Source organism: Asterias amurensis, chromosome 10 (assembly GCF_032118995.1).
Source record: "Asterias amurensis chromosome 10, ASM3211899v1".
NCBI classification, from domain to species: domain Eukaryota; kingdom Metazoa; phylum Echinodermata; class Asteroidea; order Forcipulatida; family Asteriidae; genus Asterias; species Asterias amurensis.
Genome location: NC_092657.1, coordinates 16,479,667 through 16,499,341, shown reverse-complemented (window position 1 = coordinate 16,499,341; position 19,675 = coordinate 16,479,667). Strand labels below are relative to the sequence as shown.

The 19,675-nt window shown below is 38.8% G+C and overlaps 1 protein-coding gene across 1 annotated transcript in view; it reads left to right on the top strand.

Moving 5' to 3' along the window:
- LOC139942584 (gamma-aminobutyric acid type B receptor subunit 2-like) overlaps positions 1 to 19,675 on the top strand; it is a 148,542-nt gene that overhangs the window by 105,496 nt on the left and 23,371 nt on the right. Inside the window, exons 4-5 of the mRNA XM_071939445.1 lie at positions 5,695 to 5,796; positions 16,723 to 16,788. Coding sequence (XP_071795546.1) covers positions 5,695 to 5,796; positions 16,723 to 16,788 — 168 coding nt within the window. The remainder of the gene's footprint in view (positions 1 to 5,694; positions 5,797 to 16,722; positions 16,789 to 19,675) is intronic.

Here is a 19,675-nt window from a genome sequence, read left to right as displayed (position 1 = left end):
GGTATATTTGTTTGTTTATCATAACTGACTAAGGGGATTTTCAGGGTTCGACCTTAACGCTGGTCCGCTGGCCAAATGCCAGTAGAAATCGCGGCGGACCAGCTGAAACACCTTGCCAACTGGTCCGGCTGACCAGTCAAAAATATCGGCAGCGGTACTACAGAACTATGACTATTATTTAAATATTTTTAGGCTCGAATAAAACATAAAAACATTCACTCAAGGTTTGGATAAAACGTAAAAAAAATCACCCGAAGTGCCGCTGAACGCTGGCAAACTTCCCACGATAACACATACACATGTACACACAGCGCAAAATCCCATCATGCAACGCAAATGCTTGTAGTCTTCGTATTAGTTCACGTGTGCCAAAAAGTGTAAGAAACATTGATCGCTAGAGGACGTTTCAGAATATTCGATAGCGTGAGAATAGACGCCCTCTATTGGTGAAAGTACGCGATAGCTTACAAAACTAGCTTCAATCGCCTTGACAAAAGACCACAAAGCAAAACACATTCTGTCAGCAGCAGCATGGTCGTCGTCAACGGAGCAGATTTCCGTGTGGGGAAAAGAGTCTAGCGTGTTTACGAAAAACGAGCGAGACGGTGAGGCTTCATTGAACAAAAATTACAAAGTTAGGATACTCTGGATGAGCTAAAAGGAGTATTTTATTGGGATTAGTATGGTTCTTCCGTCCTGATTTTGCTTAATTTTTTTGTTATTTGGGGCTTGTTTTTTTTTTGCGAGCGATCGGTGGGCGATCTAGTTTTGCTCCATGGTTTTATTGGTCAAATATAATGCGCGGTTGCTTCGGTTTTTTTTTCTTGCGGGTTCAAATTTCAAGAAATACTTGGGTTTTCGAATGCAACACCTCGATGGTTTAACAAAGGCGCAGTTGTTTTTGCTGCTTTTAAATGAATTTTTTCTTCACAAAACAGACGCCGGCACCGACCATTCCGTACACATAATTAAACAAATACCGTAAAACGCCGTATGCTTCTCCATGGATGTTGCAACTATTTTGATGTGTACTTTTTGTTGGTTTTTTTCTGGACGAAAGTGGGAAGATTTTGGGAACTTCGGTTATCGGTACGATGTATTGTGTTTATGAATACTTAATATTAAAAGTACAAACAGGCAATGTTTATACATGATAAAATAACTTAAGCGATCGCACGTAAACCCTCCCCACTGTAGATTTGAAAGCAATACATAAAAAGTTAATATTTTTAACAGTCGGTTTTAAAGTGTTTTTTTGTTGTTAAGTAAAACAATAAAAACAAATTCATACAAATGTTCTTCGTACTTGAGAATACTTCGATGTCCAATGCTTACAATAAACCGTAGACTAAAAAATTACCTAAATAAAGATCATGTTAAATTTTCCAATTTGCTCTCACAAATAATTTGACCTGTTTTTAAATCAATTTTAATAAGATTATTGTTATTACTTTTTTTAAAGAAAAAATACTCTCAAATTAGTGAGCCCCCTTACGAACACAATAACTTGGTACACATAAATAAAGTATGGCTTCCAGTGCAGTTAAGTTGACGTTGCAATTCATGTTGAATTTTGAAATAGCGGCGATTAAAAATCGAGCAGTTGGTATACAACAGTATTTTTTTAGTTAAAAAACATATAAAAAATTTGACGGACCAGTCAAAAACCTGGCGGACCAGTGAAAAATCAAGACAACTGGTCCTGCTGGCCAGTTGAAAAAAAAAGTTAAGGGCAACCCCTGATTTTACATGCTAAAATAATTTTGGTCTTTTGAGACGAAAATTATTGTGTGACTTGTTTTACTCATTTCTCAAAAACTACCCAACCTCAGTTAGTAATATTTGAAGGGAAGCTTTCCACTATCATTATCTTCAAACCCTGTAAGTTTAATGTAAATCTGTGGACCCGAATCCTTTAACAGCTTTATGAAATTGGGCTCTGTACTTTACATTTTAAGAGATATTCCCAGGTTTCTAGCTTCCCCTCGCTTGAGTTCCTTCCTGCACTTTCATCGAGCGATGTTATACACCGAAGGAAAGTACGAGATAATTAGTACTATGAATGTTTTACACTACGTCAAGTTCGATTTCGACGGGTTACACTATCGCCTGCCCCCGGGGGATGTCGGGTTTTGTAAGGTAGAGGGTCTACGAACTCTTGCCAGAGTTTTGTATGTCACACTTCACATGGTGATTACACAGACGTATGGTGTGGGTTTAAATTAAAGGCATTAGACACGTTTGGGAATTTGTCAAAGACCAAAGAAAGGGAAAAGGAAAGGATGTAGAAATGAAAGAAGACGGAGAGGTGACATCAGGGTGTGTGTTGGAACAACATGGACCAAACTGCAAGAAATAGAAATGAATGGCGTCTATATACATGAGGAGGGCTACATCTTACACTGGATGAATACAACCTAAATGATGATATATTAATTTTGGTTTTTACCCATACACCGATGTGTGTTAGCACTGTATACTCAGTACTTTCCCGAGTCCTGTTTATTTTTTATTTATTTTTTTTTTTTTCACAGGACTCGGGAAAGTACTGAGTATAAAGTGCTTACACACATCGGCGTAATATGGGTAAAAACCAAAATTAATATTCTTTATCCCCGATGCAAATTTAACATCTATTAAATGATGATGATGAAATACCAGTTTTCTCACTTGGTGAATCTCAGCATATGCATAATAATACTAACAAATCTGTACAAGTTTTGTCTCAATCGGTCATCGAAGTTGTAAGAGAATAATACAAGAAAAAACACCTTATTTTGCACAAAAAAATGTGTGCGCTTTCAGCTACATAATATTAAAAAAACTCAGATGAAGGTCTACGAACTCCTTACAAGTTTTGTATGCCATTCGTTGGTGTATCTGCGGATATGTTTGCTCCATTGGTCATAAATGTTGCATGAAAATATTGAAGAAAAAACCCAAGGTTGCACCAATTTTGTGCGCTTTCAAAATATTCGATTGAGAAATTACATCTTTCTGAAAAACTACGTTACTTCATAAGGAGTCGTTTCGTACAATGTTTTATACTAACAACAGCTCTCCATTACTCGTTCCCAAATGAGTATATTTTGCTAACAATTAGTTTCAGTAATTACCAATAGTATCCAGTGCCTTTAAAGTCACCTGGAAATATATATTGTTTTCTTTCAAACATAAGAGTATATGCTTACAAACAATAAAACATTTTTTGTAGTAATTGTTTGTCACGATTTATATGTTTAAAAAATATATAAAGTTGTTTGGGGGGCTGACTCCGCCTACCCCTTTTGTGACGTCAATCGAGGCAGACTTTGCCTGCAACGTGTATAGTAAACACACGTGCAAAGTACATGTACGGCCAAGTCGTGAGTTGGTACATTTCAAAAAGTGTTTTTCTGCATTCAGCAGCAATACACCTGTTCGGCATTGCCGGAAAAACAAAAACAAAATTGTTTGAAACGTACAAACTCACGACTTGGTCCGTACATTTATTTTGCAATTGTGTTTACTCTACGCATTACAGGCAAAGTCTGCCTCGATTTACGTCACGAACAGCGCCCTCTCGGGTCGGGGTCTACTCTTAAATTTGTAAATAACATAAGAACTGATTTTTTAAAACCTTAGTTAACTGTTTATTCACATTCCACTCATCAAAACACATATATTAGTGACAAAAGCTTTATTTTGAAAAAAAACACTTCCAGGTGACTTTAATGCAAATAATAGCTCTACTAATGTTGTTGAGGTAAATTCAAGTGACACATTTCCCGCATAAAGTACTTTGTGACCCCTTGAATTATAAGGGTAAGTGATCCTGAAATGCTAGTTGAAGTGATGTTTTGGACAAGTGCTTGTTTCATGCCAAGGGAATTACAGACTCTATAAAAATAGGTTAATGAGTTTATAGATTGAATAGGGACATGTTATATTGGAAGTGAGTGATCGAATTTGTTATAACTAGTGATGAACACACGGTGCGTATATCATTTTCTTGTAGTAATTTCATGCCCCCGTAGTTTCACCTGGGCTATTCTGCATACAAATTGGCTAAGCAATTGGGAGTATTTACTATGAAGAATATATTGTGTATATCAATTATAATTCAATAAAACAAGAGTGTGCTGTTTGTTGTCGGTAATTATTTCCTTGCAATTTGAATCTGGTGCTTCTGTTCAGCAGAGTGTGGTTTCGAATCCCGGTCGTGACACTTGTGTCCCTGAGCAAGACACATATAAAATAACTATTATTGCTTCTCTCCACCCAGTGGTACATGGGTATCTGTGAGGGCAGAGATGGTTCTTGTGATTGATTTAGCCGAGTAGCTCATATTAATGTTGCACTTAGGCTGCATACTCCCCACCATTATTATTAATATTATTGTTATTATTATTATTATTATTATTATGATAAGGCAGGGCATGCTTTTAGTTATAGTTGTCACAGAACTTGGTGTATCCCAACACAATACACAAATTAAAAACCTTTACAAATTCTGACCCAGTTGGTGCTCTTATCCGCTCGGCCACGTGACCCTACCGACACCCTTATAACGTGTACCAAAAAGAGTGGCCTGGAGCTAACGGTTGTTTCACTTATGAATACAAAATAAGGTTACCAGGCAAACTACAATGACACGTGTACTGGGCCCATTTTCATGGCTCTACTTACCGCCGAATTCTCCGCTAACCCGTGAAATACGCTTGCCGTAGGCACATAATTGCCTGCTTCCGTAAGCGACGATTCTGTGCTTACGGTAAGCAGAACCATGAAATTGGGCCCAGATTGTGACTAGCATCCTGCTCATATCTGCTTTGCATAAAATTTTTAAGCAGTATAAGAATGGACCCTGGTGTTAAATACAGACGAACGCTGACTGTGTGGCCTTTGTAAACAAATATTCATACATACCTCAGACAGTTTCGCTATTCCTATTGGTGGAGAGCGCGTCACGTGGGTGTGTATAAACCTTTGTTTATAACCAGTAACAAGTGTTGGAACATGGGCGTGACACTCGAGCTAGCACCACCTGTGCTTAAGACAGTTTCTTCATTTCCATTGGTCGATGGGCACGATTGGCACAGCATTCCCTTATAAGGGAGGGGTGTTTTGTTGAAATAAATCATTGAACAATTATAATGTTTGCATTTATTTTACGTTTTGGCCAACAAGTGTTGATGTTTTCGACCGAAAAGGTATTTATGAATGGGAATCAAAGTGTGTTGAATCGGTTTTCAACTAGTGGTTTAAACCCGTGGGGCCTGGTTCTTGATAATTTACCTCGACTTTGTCTCGGTAAAATTATCAAGAACCTGGGCCCAATTTCATACCGCTGCTTAGCGGCCGATTTTTTGTTTACTGTGTGATTTCTATTTCATAGCGCTGCTAACCGTAAGCACTCGAAAAGGCGTGCTGACCTTCCGGTGCTAACCGCACATAAATAAATGACGTCACATCACAAATCCACGGTAAACGCGCTATATGGCCGCCCATTTTTTCTGCTAACCCAATCAAATTTTTCTGCTACAGTATGCACACAAATCTGCTTACCGTTAAGCAGCGCTATGAAATTCGGCCCAGGCCTCGTTTGGATTAAACCACTAGTTGAAAACCTCTACACCACACATTGATTCCCTTATTTAACCTTGTAACCAAACGAATTACAACACATCGATCTCTTTGTATTATGATATGCAGGCACAGAGCCAACAAGTGAAGATGATGGTAGAGAATGGAATCACGATTCAGTCTGAGGCAATATTTGCTGATGATCCTGCACCAGCTATCGCCAAACTCAAGGTAATTACATACTGACTTAAAGGCAGTGGACACTATTGGTAATTACTCAAAACAATTATTAGCATAAAACCTTTCTTAGTGACGAGTAATAGGGAGAGGTTTATGGTATAAAACATTGTGAGAAACGGCTCCCTCTGCAGTGACGTAGTGTCCGAGAAAGAAGTAATTTTCAACGAATTTGATTTCGAGACCTCAGATTTAGAACTTGAGGTCTCGAAATCAACCATCTAAACGCACACAACGTGTGTTTTTTTCTTTCATTATTATCTCGCAAGTTCGATGACCGATTGAGCTCAAGTTTTCACATGTTTGTTATTTTATGCTTATGTTGAGATACACCAACTATGAAGGCTAGTCTTTGACGATTACCAATAGTGTCCACTGGCTTTAAAGGATTCGGGTCCTTTTTCAAAATGTCCACAGATTTACATTAAACTTACAGGGTTTGAAGATAATGATAGTGGAAAGCTTCCCTTCAAATATTACTAGCTGAGGTTGTGTAGTTTTTGAGAAATTAGGTAAACAAGTCACAAAATAATTTTCGTCTAAAAATTGCTGACATAAAAAAAAAATGCATCCAGAAGAACGAGACTCATCTGGTAAACACGACGGAATTAGATATCAGAGCTTTACCGATTACTAAGGGTTAATAGTCTACAATGGCTCGGCGGTCACGAAGCTGATTAAGCACTGTGATGGCTGCAACCAAATTAAATGTCAAACATAATGAAGGGCATTTTCGAAATAATGGGAAACTTTAAACGGCTCTGCTATCACGAAACACTGTTGACCAATCATAATTGACGTGTTTGTCGACTCAGCTACAATGAAAACATGAATTGTTCGATCTTCTGCTGATGCATGCATTGTTAAAATGTTTGGGGGTTGAAATAATCCTCTAATAGGGAAAATGTGCACATGAGGCCACATAAAAAACAAAATGTTGATCGTCCTTTTTTTTGCGGATGGGGGAGGGATGTGTTTTTTTTAAAGTTTTGTCGACATGCCAAATATGAAATCAAGAATAAAGAAATCATCACAATCACTATAAAACAGAGGGTTTGTGTGTTTTTGATGTTTTCAATAGTTTTGTCAAACAAATTTAACTCCTAGTTGAAATTTTCTGTAAACTTTTTCAAACAACTAAGCACAGTGTAGCCCAAGTAAATATTTGAAGAATTGTTCTTGCTTTGCCAACATGAATGAACACCTTATTTAAACATCTTTTCAAACTTGTACATTTTAAAAAAATATGATTGAAAAGGCTGTTTTATTTATGATAAAAAAAAAGGAAAAACAAAAATGGGGTCGGGGGGTTTTGAACGGTCGATGGACGATCAACAATTTTTTTACAATTTTTATTTGGCTTTACAGTGTTTTTAAAAACGTAGTCTCATTTCAAGACAGTCATTATTGACAATGTAACAATACAAAACCCCTTGCTGTAGTGTAACAATAATAATGCAGCCTGAACCGACTTCGTGCAATCGTGAAGACCCTTAATCTACCTTAATCCTCGGGACGCGCGGCAGGGATTTGTCGGTCCCCTTTTTTATCTCCCAAAAAGCCATTCAGTATTGACCATTTCAATCTACGTAAGCCATGGGGATGAAGTGGTACTATTGCTCGTTGTAAAACTCTGGGTTATTTTTAGGCCAAGAAAGCAGACGTAACTGTCATTCTAAGGGCATCAGTTAGTTAATAATTAATTAACTGACATTTGTTGTGTAACCTTTAGGTCAGTTTATAAAGATCCGTCTGTAATTTGACGACTGAAGCTTGATTAATTGTACCAATATGAGTCGCTTAATGTTGTTTTACCCTTAAAAAGGAGTTCTAACTTCCTGCGAATGCAAATGCGATACGAATTTTGACATTATAATTTCGCGTCAGTTGACATGTGCTCGACTCCTGTAAAAAAATCGCTATGAAAAAAAAAGCCATATGACGTCAATATTCGTATCGCATTTGCTTTCGCAGGAAGTATGAACCGGGCTTCTAAAACCAGACTAATAGGGTCATAATATTGTCTGACACTGTCTGTACACGTGCATAATGGTGTAGGTCTGCCTGAAATTTTGCGACTGGCAGATTCATTCATTGTGAGCTAAGCTACATTATTTAAAGGAACACGTTGCCTTGGATCGGTCGAGTTGGTCTTTGAAAAGCCTTTGTAACCGTTTTTTATAAAATGCATATGGGTAGAAAGCTGTTGTAAAAGTAGAATACAATAATCCACACAAACATGCCTCGAAATTGCGTGGTTTTCCTTTTACCTCGTCGACTAAACACGTCGGCCATTTATGGGGGTCAAAATTTTGACTCCCATAAATGGCCGACCATGTTAGTTCGCACAGTAGAAGGAAAACCACGCAATTTCGAGGCAAACTTGTGTGGATCATTGTATTCTACTTTTAAAACATCTTTCCAACCATATGCATTTTATAAAAAACGGTTACAAACGCTTTTGTTTTGACCAACTCGTACGATCCAAGGCAACGTGTTCCTTTAAATCAAGCTTGATTGAGAATCACTCTAAAAACTAAATAGTTGAATCCAACACTTGCATGAGTTCGGTGAGTGACTACACTTTGAAAATGTTGGATCTAGTATTTTAAATTTTTGATCCAATGCAAAAAGGGTTATTTCAACATTTCTGAAAAGAAATTCCTTTGAATTGTTGGATCACCTTTTTAAACGTTAAATTGGCACCTGGCCGAATACTTTAAACTGCTGGATTTAATATATAAAATGCCGGATTCAACACTTTCAAAGTGTAGTCACTCACCGAACTCATGCACGTGTAGGGTTTAACTCTTTAGTTTTTAGAGTGTGGGTTCGAACCGCTGCTGATAACACCTGAGCTTGAATCCGGTAAACTAGATCGATTTGCCACCACTTTTGCACGATTTTACGATAAACAAGCCGGCTTTTTTTTTTTTTGCTATCGTGAAGCTTATACCTGGGCCCAATTTTATAGAGCTGCTAAGCACAAAAATTTGCTTATGATGAAATTTCTTCCCTGATTTAAACAAGATCACCAGCCAAATTTCCACTTGATTTTCAAAATAAGCAAACAACAGCTGGATACCAGTGACAACCAATATGCAACAAATGGAAATCTGGTTGGTAGCCTAATCCTGTTTTTATCAAGGAAGAAATTTCATGCCTAGCAAATTTTGTGTGCTTAGCAGCTCTATAAAATTGGGCCCTAGTGGGAGGATGCAAATAATCAGCTGGGACTCCTGGCATGGGGGTGTTTTCTATTTTCACAATTTGATCAAATCCACCTGGTTCATTCATGCTTCGGGAATTTTATTTTGTTCTATTTGTGTCTTCTGGATTGTTCCAACCTCCTCCATTTTTTTTTTTATTCCTTCTGTTATTTATTTTTCTGCATTGTCTCTTTTCTCTAAATTATCGTCATCAGTAACACTCACAGAAACATTTATTTTATTGCTTTTATTCATTACCATAATGCACATGTCGAAATTACCCAACGGGAAACTTTGAGGCGCTAGGTGGCAGCAGACTTACCAGGTAAATGTCCTTTGTTTACGTAGTTCTGAGCATACGCACAGGCCGTGTCCGAAACGGCGACTTCGGCTACAGCTACGGCTAGATCGCGTCTGCCTATTCTTCAACACTGGTAGACGCGCTGATCTAGACGTAGCTGTAGCCGAAGTCGTCGTTTCGGACACGGCCACATTATCGAGAACATTGGATTTTACCTGGCAAGTCTGCTGCCACCAAGCGCCCTGAAAGTCTCCCATTATACAGTAGCATGAGATATGAAATGTGATTGTGTGCACAATGATTCAACAGGACAAAGGAAGCAGACAAGACAACATGAGACAAGGCCAATACAACTTACAAGTTACACCTTATTTATTAGTTCATGAATAAGGGTCAAGTAACTGAGCTCCAAGGTTTTTAACAAACACAAATTGCATTTATCTAATTTTCGTTCGAGTATTCTATATCCACGTTCGAATGCAGGTGCTGTAATTGATTTATGTTCAGTTTGGAATATTATAGTTACGGCAAAATTGATGGTTTTGACCTTTTCATGGAAAGAGTGTGCCGATTAAATATTTGACGTCTACAGCCTTCCGGCCCTTCGAGTGTGGAGAGGTTTTAAAGGGACACGTTGTCTTGGATCAGACGAGTTGGTTTTTGAAAAGCGGTTGAAATTGTTTGTTATGAACTACATAATGGTTAGAAGGAAATTTTAAAAAGTAACAAATAATGATCCACACAAGTATATCTCGGAATTGCACGGTTTTCCTTTTACGTCGCGAACTAACACGGGCAGCCATTTTATGCCGAGTCAAAGTGTTGACTCAAGAAAATGGCCGACGTGTTTCTTTGCGACGTAAAAGGAACACCGTGCAATCTCGAGGCATGTTTGTGTGGGTTATGATATTCTACTTTTAGAGTATCTATCTAACCATTTGCATTTCACAGCAAACTGTTTCAAACACTTTTCAAAGACCAACTCGACCGATCCAAGGCAACATGTTCCTTTAAAGTGAGGGCATGTGTGCGTCCTTAAGTACCGGTTCTTCATACTCACTCCGTACTAAGCGCTCGGACCCATTTTGTCACAATGAAAATACTAAAAGTCAAATGTGAAAGTCTCAGCTGAAAAACAATGTCTATTTGCTGATAAAACAGCAAAAAAAAAGTATGTGGAGAATTTTTACGTTTAAACCCTCAAACTGTCATGGGCCTATAATGGGCAAATAACTCTGATACGTTGTCAGAATAACAAAAAGGACTTATCTAAAGTGTGTTGCTTACATGTTCAGGTTTAACCCTGGTTTATGTGACCTATATTGTGCCATGTGTGTTTGGGTGCGTGTGTGTGTGTGTGTGGGGGGGGGGGATAGGGGTTAAATGTGCGAAAAGTTCACAAATCATAGTTGAACCTCATTGGATTTTAAGGGGTATAAACATGTTACATAAATGCTACCTAATGAGCCCTCATGAGTCACAAACAAGCAACTTGGTGGGGTGAATCTGGGTTTAATTCTAGTTTGGGCCCCTGTCTTTATCCGCAAGGATAAAGACAGGTACCCGCTACAAATATCCAGTGACTCCATTGGATACAATGGTATCTTTGGATAAACGTGAGCTTTCCATAGAAGTCCAAACAGTACACTCCTATCACGTCCGCGATAGAATTTGACTGCGTATCTCTATGTGGATTGAATGTAGTTCAAAGGTGAAAATACACGCCGGTCCGGAGGAGTCTCTGGCGTTATTCACGAGTTATGCATCCTCCGTTTTACACCGTGCATGTTGTTGAGGAGAAAATACTAAAGAAACATGAGTAACATCAGAGTTGAAACTCATGTAAACTCGGGGATTTCCCAAGCTTCAAAAATGTGACACGAGCTTAACCAGGGTTTAACCTCATGCAACCCTGAGGTTTTCCAAGGTACAAAAAGGTTACATGAGGTCAATCAAGACTGAACCTCTCTACCATAGAGTTCTATACACAAAGAGGTCTGATGAGACTCAACCTCAAGTAACTTCTCATTGCATTCTGCATTCATCCCTTAGCACCCATCAAGCTGAACACCAAACAATAAAGTCACAGTGTCTTCACTTTAAAGCCACTTGACTATCTGACTTGACATTATTGGCAATTACTCAAAATAATTATTAAAAAATTTATTATCATAAAAACATAGATACACCAAGTGCGGAGACTGGTCTTTGACAATTACCAATAATATTGTCCATTGTCTTAACGCAGAAAATACAGCTTTATAATTAGTCCTTAGTAGCAAGCAGGGCCTACATGGACACTTTTCTTAACGGCCATGGACACTGGTAATAACTCAAAATAATTGTTAGCATACACATTTACTTGGTAACGAGCATTAGAGAGCTGTTGAAAGTATAAAACATTTTCAGAACCGGCTCCCTCTAAGAGAACGTAGTTTTTCAGAAAGAGGTAATTTCTCACTCAAATATTGAAAGACTTCAGCTGAAGCCTTTTGTTAGGCATCTGAAAGCACACAAAGTCATGCAAAAATATGTTTTTTTTATTTCATCGTTCTCTCAACTTCGAGGAACACCGGGCACACTAATGTGCAAAATTCCCATTATTTTTTTACTTTAGCCATTATGTTGATATACCAAATGGGAATAATGGTCTTTGACAACGTGTCCACGGGTGGATTTCACAATGGTAGTCATAACTTAGGACTAGTCCTAGGCAATGCTAAGAGATACGACCAGTCCTAAGTTAGGACCAGTATCTCATCCTAACTTAGGACTGGTCCTATCTCTTAGCATTGCCTAGGACTAGTCCTAAGTTAGGACTACCTTTGTGAAATCCACCCCAGTGCCTTTAATGTTAACCTGCGCCAGTACAAACCACATCGTGGCCGTTCACTTGTTTTCACAAGCGTTTGCCTCTATGCATCGACAGACCTTCTCAGTAATTGGACATCTTTTTGTCATCAGCAATCCCTGTCATTTACATCGGTAGTAACTCAATTACGGTGTACCACTCAAATTCATAAATTTGATTTTCCAATTGGTTACATGTAGTGAATCCGTCATCGTTCATTGATTGCGTACTGTGTGTGGCCATATGCGCTTTAATAAGCTTTGCCTGGGGTTTTTAGTGGACAGATGCACAAAGCCGTGTAAATGAGAAACTGTCAGAGTGAAGTCTCTGATCAGCTCACACAGCTTTAAAGGCACTATTGATAATAACTCAAAATAATTATCAGCATAAAACCTTGCTTGGTATCGAGTAATGGCGAGAGGTTAATAGGTTAAAACATTGAGTGACGTAGTTTTATAGAAAGAAGAAATTTTCCTCGAATTTGATTTTGAGACCTTAGAATTAGATTTTGAGGTCTCAAAATCAAGCATCTGAAAGCACACAGATTGTGTGACAAGGGTGTTTTTTATTTCATTATTATCTCGCAACTTCCACCACCAATTGAGCTAATTTTTTTCACAGGTTTGTCATTTTATGCATATGATGAGATACACCAAGTTAGAAGACTGGTCTTTGACAATTACCAATAGTGTCAAGTGTCTTTAAAGGAAGGGTCTTAGATTGGTTTGTGTAATACTGATTTATATTAAAGTACGATTTTCCACTGCGAAAACTGGGGCGTTAAAACTGACATATACATCTACATCTGCATCTATGATAATTTTTGTCAAAACCTTTTCAGCATAAAGTACACGGTTTGTAGTAGTTAAGCAAGCTAGAAAAATAACCAGAGTCGAACTACAAAGCCCAGAGGCACTCTACCAGGACCAAGTATGCACTAAAGTTATCATGATCCTGTCTGACCCATCCCATCCCATGTACCCTAAGTTTTTATCAAGTCGCCGGCGGGAGGATCGCCTTTTACAACGTAGAATTAGGACACAACGCTACAACAACTCCTTTGTCCCTACTGCAATCCGTTTTTACAACGGCCCTTAAGTCTGCTGTGTTTTATGCGTTGTTGGTTTTAAGGACCTCTCTTGTGTACATTTTACCTTGTATGCTGTGCATAATGTTTAATCCATGCTAGATACATATTTGTATACCTGATATTCTTAATTAATATTTTTATCTATCTGTTTGTTGTTAAATAATTTTAAGCGTTTTTGTCTGTACTCTTTGAATCATGGCCAGTTTTAATTTGCCCAGTGTGGGATAATAAAGTTCTTAAATATCTTATCTTATCTTATACTTAATTGGTAAGTAGTTCACTGCCTGCACCTCTTTGTGTACATAACTGGTTCAAAGTTGCTTGTACAATACACTGATGGGTGGGTGTTCAGAAGGTAACGTCCTCCGAGCTCTGATGTAATTACATGCTTATTAAGTTCAGACTCTAATATTGGATAAAAACATTGGTTACTAGTTCACTATCTGCGCACTATTTTTTATTTCACACTTAAGTGGTTACTGGTTCACTGTTTGCACCTATTCATGTTATACTTAAAGTGGTTACTAGTACACTATTTTACGCTAAAGTTGCTTCTGATGGGTGGGTGCTCAGAAGGTAATGTCCTCCAAGCTCTGATGTAAATACATGCACATTAAGTTCATACTCTGATATTGGATAACAACTTTGGTTGCTAGTTCAATATTTGCACATTATTTTTTATTTCACACTTAAGCGGTTACTGGTTCCCTGTTTGCACCTATTCATGTTACACTTAAAGTGGGTACTAGTTCACTATTTGACGCTGAAGTTGCCTGTACGGGGTTGGGTGCTCAGAAGGGAATGTCCTCCAAGCTCTGATGTAATTACATGCACATTAAGTCCAGACTTGGATATTGGATAACAACATCCAGACCTGATAGAATCTCTCAATGGCACCTTTATAATCTGAACTCGATGCCAAGTGCACAATCAGGAACCGTTTCGTATATCACTAAAAGCTCTAGCCCGAGGGGCTGGTAATAATGCTTCTCGCCGTACACCGGCCTCACTTTTCTTTGGAGATTCACCTCTGACATTGGCTGGTTTCAGTCATGGCTGCGCATGGTTTAGTGTGTACAAGCATGTATACCAGCTATGTTACTGCACCAATGGGTTGTAAAAAAAATCTATACCGCAGACCGTTTCGTATAATCACTAAAGAAAGCCTCTAGCCTGAGGGGCTGAAATTAATGCTTTGAGGCATTCTTTGGAGATTCACATTAAATTCACACTGGCTGGTGACACTCACGGCTGCGCGTGGTTTAGTGTGTACAAGCACGTGTATTATACCAGTTTTGTTTAAATGTATGGGTGCGTTCGTTTAGCTTCCCTGGGTCTACCCCGTGGTGCTCACTCGGGTGAACGACCACTCACCGCTCTCGTATAGTGACGTCGTTTACCTGGGGCCAGCCCCCAAGTGACCCACTCCACAAGCAGGGCACTGAGGGCTGACCTGGGTGAGCCCCTGGAATGACGTCAAAAGCTATTCGAACGCACCGGGGCAGACCGGGGATGACCCAGGGAAGCTATAAACGAACGCACCCTACAATTCCCCCAATGGGATGTGACCTTTCTATACCGCAGACAATCATGGTATTGGCAGGGGACCAGACTTTATGTAATAAAGCACCAATTGCACCACATTTGCTGGTTCCACTCAAAGCTGCGCATGGTTTAATGTGTACAAGCATGTGTACCAGCTATTAACTCCACCAATGGGATCTAAAACCTTTCTACACCGCAGACGGGATATCGACGGGGGAACAGACTGCATTTATAAACCTGTCTATATCCCAGACATGCATAGGAGTCCAGACTGCATGTAATAAAGCACCAATTATTGCATGTTCAATCGCCGTCTCGTCAACTTAAGAACATCGGCGGAAACAGTCTTCACAAGGAAGTGCGATGGAAGGGAAAATCGAAGACGAGAACACTCGGGTTTTACAACTCATTTTGAACTGCGAGCACGCGCGAGTGTCTTCGACCGGGATGAAAGGCGACTCTGCTACGGGCACTCGAGCCCCTCTGAGCCGGTAGGGTTGTGCCTCAAGAGTGTCGCCAACGACACGGAAGTGCGCAATGCGATCGGGCAGACGAAATGCACTGGTGTTTTCTAACAGCTTTTCAACATCGGTTATTTACACAGGGTAGTTGGTGGTTTTACAGGTGTTGAGCTGTTACAGCCATGTATATAGGCTAAAAGATATGTAGTTACTTCTCAGGTGTTCCCAGATGTAATTCAAACTTAGCTTTCTTTCCATTGGTTGCTTGCAAAGCACGGTTTGTGTTTTAGACTATCGTCCCTCACAGGCAGTGGACACTATTGGTAATTACTCAAAACTAATTATTAGCATAAAACTTACTTGGTACCAAGCAAGGGAGAGCTGTTGAAAGTATAATCTGAAGCAACGCTGTTTTCGAGAGAGGAGTAATTTTCCACTTAAATATTTTAATTGGATTTCGAATCCTCAGAATGAGATTTTGATGTCTCGAGCAAGACTGTTTTTTCTTCCATCATTATCTTGCAAAATTTTCACCGGTTTGTTATTTTGTGCTATGTTGAGATACATCAAGTGAGCATGGTCTTAGACAATTGCAAAAGGTCCAGTGCCTTTAAACGTGCGCTTTCCTTACGAGGCTTTTAAATCGGGCAGACAGCCCGAGCGATGTGCATTTGTTTCGAAAAGGCTTCAAACACACAGGGACGGCAATTGTGACTGGAACTTAAAGCCATGGACACTTTCGATAAACAGTAACGTTCAAGGCCTACACTTTGTGTACCACAACTTATATATAAAATAACAAACCTGTGAAAATTTAGTCGGTCATCGGAGTCGGGAGAAAATAATGGGAAAACCCATACGCACGTTTCGCTGTGTCACGACATGTGTTCAAAATAAATCCGTAATTCTCGATATCGAGAATTGACAATATTATTGTTATAATGTTTTGTCAAAAAGTAAAGCATTTCATGGAATAATATTTCAAGAGAAGTCTTTCACCATTACCTTCTGTAAGCGATGTAAGTTGTTTGTAAATCTGTGAACTTTTTTTCCCGAAAGTGTATAATGGCTTTAAAGGGTCTATGTAACAGTTTGAAAATTATGATAGTAGAAAGCTTCCCTGAAAATACTACGTGCTGAGGTCCTATAGTTTTTGGGAAATGAGTAAAACAATGTCATGAAAATAATTTTCGTCTCATGAGACGAAAATTATTTTAATCATTTACAAACATATTCTCATGACATTGTTTTACTCATTTCTCAAAAACTACAGCCACTTAGTAAGTAAGATTTGAAGGGAAGCGTTCCACTATCTTTATCTTCAAACCCTGTAAGTTTAATGTAAATCTATGGACATTTTGAAAAAGTATCCAAATCCTTTAAGATAAATTGTACTTTGTTTTTCTCAAGACTCAATCAAGTTTTCTTGATATTTTGTTTCATGTCTTTAATAATGTTTACAGGATGACAAAGCAAGAATAATAGTGGGTTTCTTTGATGAGAACATGGCAAGAAAGGTCATTTGTCGGGTGAGTATACGGTGCAAGATTTCCTCTCCTTCCTTCTTTCGCTCGGCCCCAGCGGGCAGGGCCCAACTTGGAGCTGCTAAGCACAACAATATTTGCTTATCATGAAATGTTTGCCTTGATAAAAACAGGAATACCTAACTCTTAGGTTGTAGGAAGTGTTAATCAACTTTGTAGGTCTAATACACTTAGAGTGCAGGAAGTGTTAAAGTCACCTGGAAATATAATTTTTTTTATTTCAAACATAAGAGTATATGCTTACGAACAATAAAACAATTTTTCTAGTAATTGTTTGTCACGATTTATATGTTTAAAAAATATATAAAGTTGTTTGGGGGCTGACTCCGCCTACCCCTTTTGTGACGTCAATCGAGGCAGATTTTGCCTGCAATGCGTATAGTAAACACATGCAAAGTACATGTACGTCCAAGTCGTGAGTTGGTACATTTCAAAAAGTGTTTTTCTGCATTCAGCAGCAATACACCTGGTCGGCATTGCCGGAAAAAAAAAAAAAAAAAAAAAAAAAAAAAAAAAAACTTTTTTTGAAACGTACAAACTCACGACTTGGTCCGTATAATTATGTACTTTGCAATTGTGTTTACTCTACGCATTACAGGCAAAGTCTGCCTCGATTGACGTCACGAACAGCGCCCTCTCGGATCGGGGTCTACTCTTAAATTTGTAAATAACATAAGAACTTATTTTTTAAAACCTTACTTAACTGTTTATTCACATTCCACTCATCAGAACACATATATTAGTGACAAAAGCTTTATTTTGAAAAAATACCACTTCCAGGTGACTTTAATCAACCTTGTAGGTCATATCGGCCAAATTATGGTATGTTTCCGTTGGACTTGTTTTCTTCAAATTCTGTCCAAACTCCAAACTCCGCAAAGTAGCCTGAAGTCAAGTTTTTTTTCCTGTCACGGGATCTGAGTATGGCACGAATTCCTCTTTAAAGGCAGTGGACACTATTGGTAATTACTCAAAAAAAATATCACCATAAAACCTCACTTGGTAACGAGTAACGGGGAGGGGTTGATAGTATAAAACATTGTGAGAAACAGCTCCCTCTGAAGTAACGTAGCTTTCGAGAAAGAAGTAATTTTTCACGAATTTGATTTCGAGACCTCAGGTTTAGAATTTGAGGTCTCGAAATCAAGCATCTGAAAGCACACAACTTGGTGTGACAATGGTGTTTTTTTCTTTCATAGTTATCTCGCAACTCTGACGACCAATTGAGCTCAAGTTTTCACAGGTTTGTTATTTTATGCATAATGTTGAGATGCACCAAGTGAGAACACTGGTCTTGGACAATTACCAATAGTGTCCACTCTCTTTTAGTTTCCTTACTTAGGAGTTGAGCGAAAATGGGTCACGCAGTTTAAGCACAAGGAACGCCCGAGGGCGCGGTTTTGTGTGACAGAAATACCACTGACGTGCTGCAGAAAATCTTACAAACATGGGAACTTACTGTTTTTGGTGCATGTATGTGTTTCCTGAAAATTTATCTTTTACATGAACATTAATATCGAAATCTAAAATAGCGCACGTATCTACTAAGCACTCAAGGCGCTGAGTATAATTAAACAAACTTTTATAAAGATAGGTTATTGCGGGGATTGGATTCTGAGACCCCTTTTTCGTTAAGTGCACTGGGTTCTTTTACATGCATTACACAACACATTGGGACCAACGGCTTTACGTCCTATCCGAAGGACGAAGCAAATGGTTAAGTGTCTTGCATTAAGACCCAAGTGTCACGGCTGGGGATTCCAACCCACACTCTGCTGACCAGAAACACCAGATTTGAATGCGGTGCTCTTAACCACTCGACCACGACACTTCCCCGTTACACGGTGACTATTCTTGAAAGATAGGCAATACTTGCAGCTCTTTTATGTTTGCATTTGGCAATTGGCGAAATGGAAAACAAAGTCTCAGCTTCATGCTATAAAGTAGCAGATCTGAAAAAGGAACAAAACAAGTTATAAGTAAACACTGCAACAAACAGCTAGCAGAAAATCTGCACCTTGGCTTTTAGCAGCCGTTATATATATTTTTTTGGTACTCAATTTGTGTGTGTTTTTAAAATTGTTGTTTGTGTTTATCCTGCATTTTTTTTTTTCTTTTTTTTTTTTTTTTAACGTACAGCGCTTTGAAACAGTGTTAAAGCACTTTATTTAAGCAGAGCCATGAAGTTGGGCCCATCGTTCAGCCACCCTTTGGGTGGATGACGTCCGGCTAAAAGCCCAAAGACACGACAATACAGCCGAAAATATAAACAAAAACATCCCATGGCACCGTTTTCTCTCTGGAAACAACCGCTCTGTAAAACGCTCGCCGACTCAGTCTTTGTCAAAGAATTGAATGAAGTATTCTCTCCGGGCGTTGTTTTTTTTCATCTTCCGTACAGTATAGAATGTCTACCCATTTTTTTTTTTTTTTTTTTTTTACGGATTTCCCTTTTTTTAAATTAATTAAGAAAAACAAATTTCCCCATTGAAACGCACTAGCGAACAAAAACTGCTCTCGGGCATAGAATGACAAAAAAGGCTGACAAATTCCCCATGCGGCTGCCGCGCTGTCTCTATTTTCACAGAGAGCATAAGGTCGTCAGTCTTCACGACGCTTAGACTTGACTCAAGTCACAGTCCCGTGCCATCGCCACAAAACTATTCTGATGCTCTGCATTTTCCCAACCTGTTTCATTCTCGGGACCACAATAGCTACATTTTGACGGCGGGTATAACTATGCTTATGGACCCCTCGCACTAGAATGGGACTTGAGTCAAGTCTAAACGACGCTCGGCTGTCATGGCTAATTTTCTTGAAGGCACTACGTGGACACTTTTTGTGAATACTCAAAATAATTTTTAGCATAAAA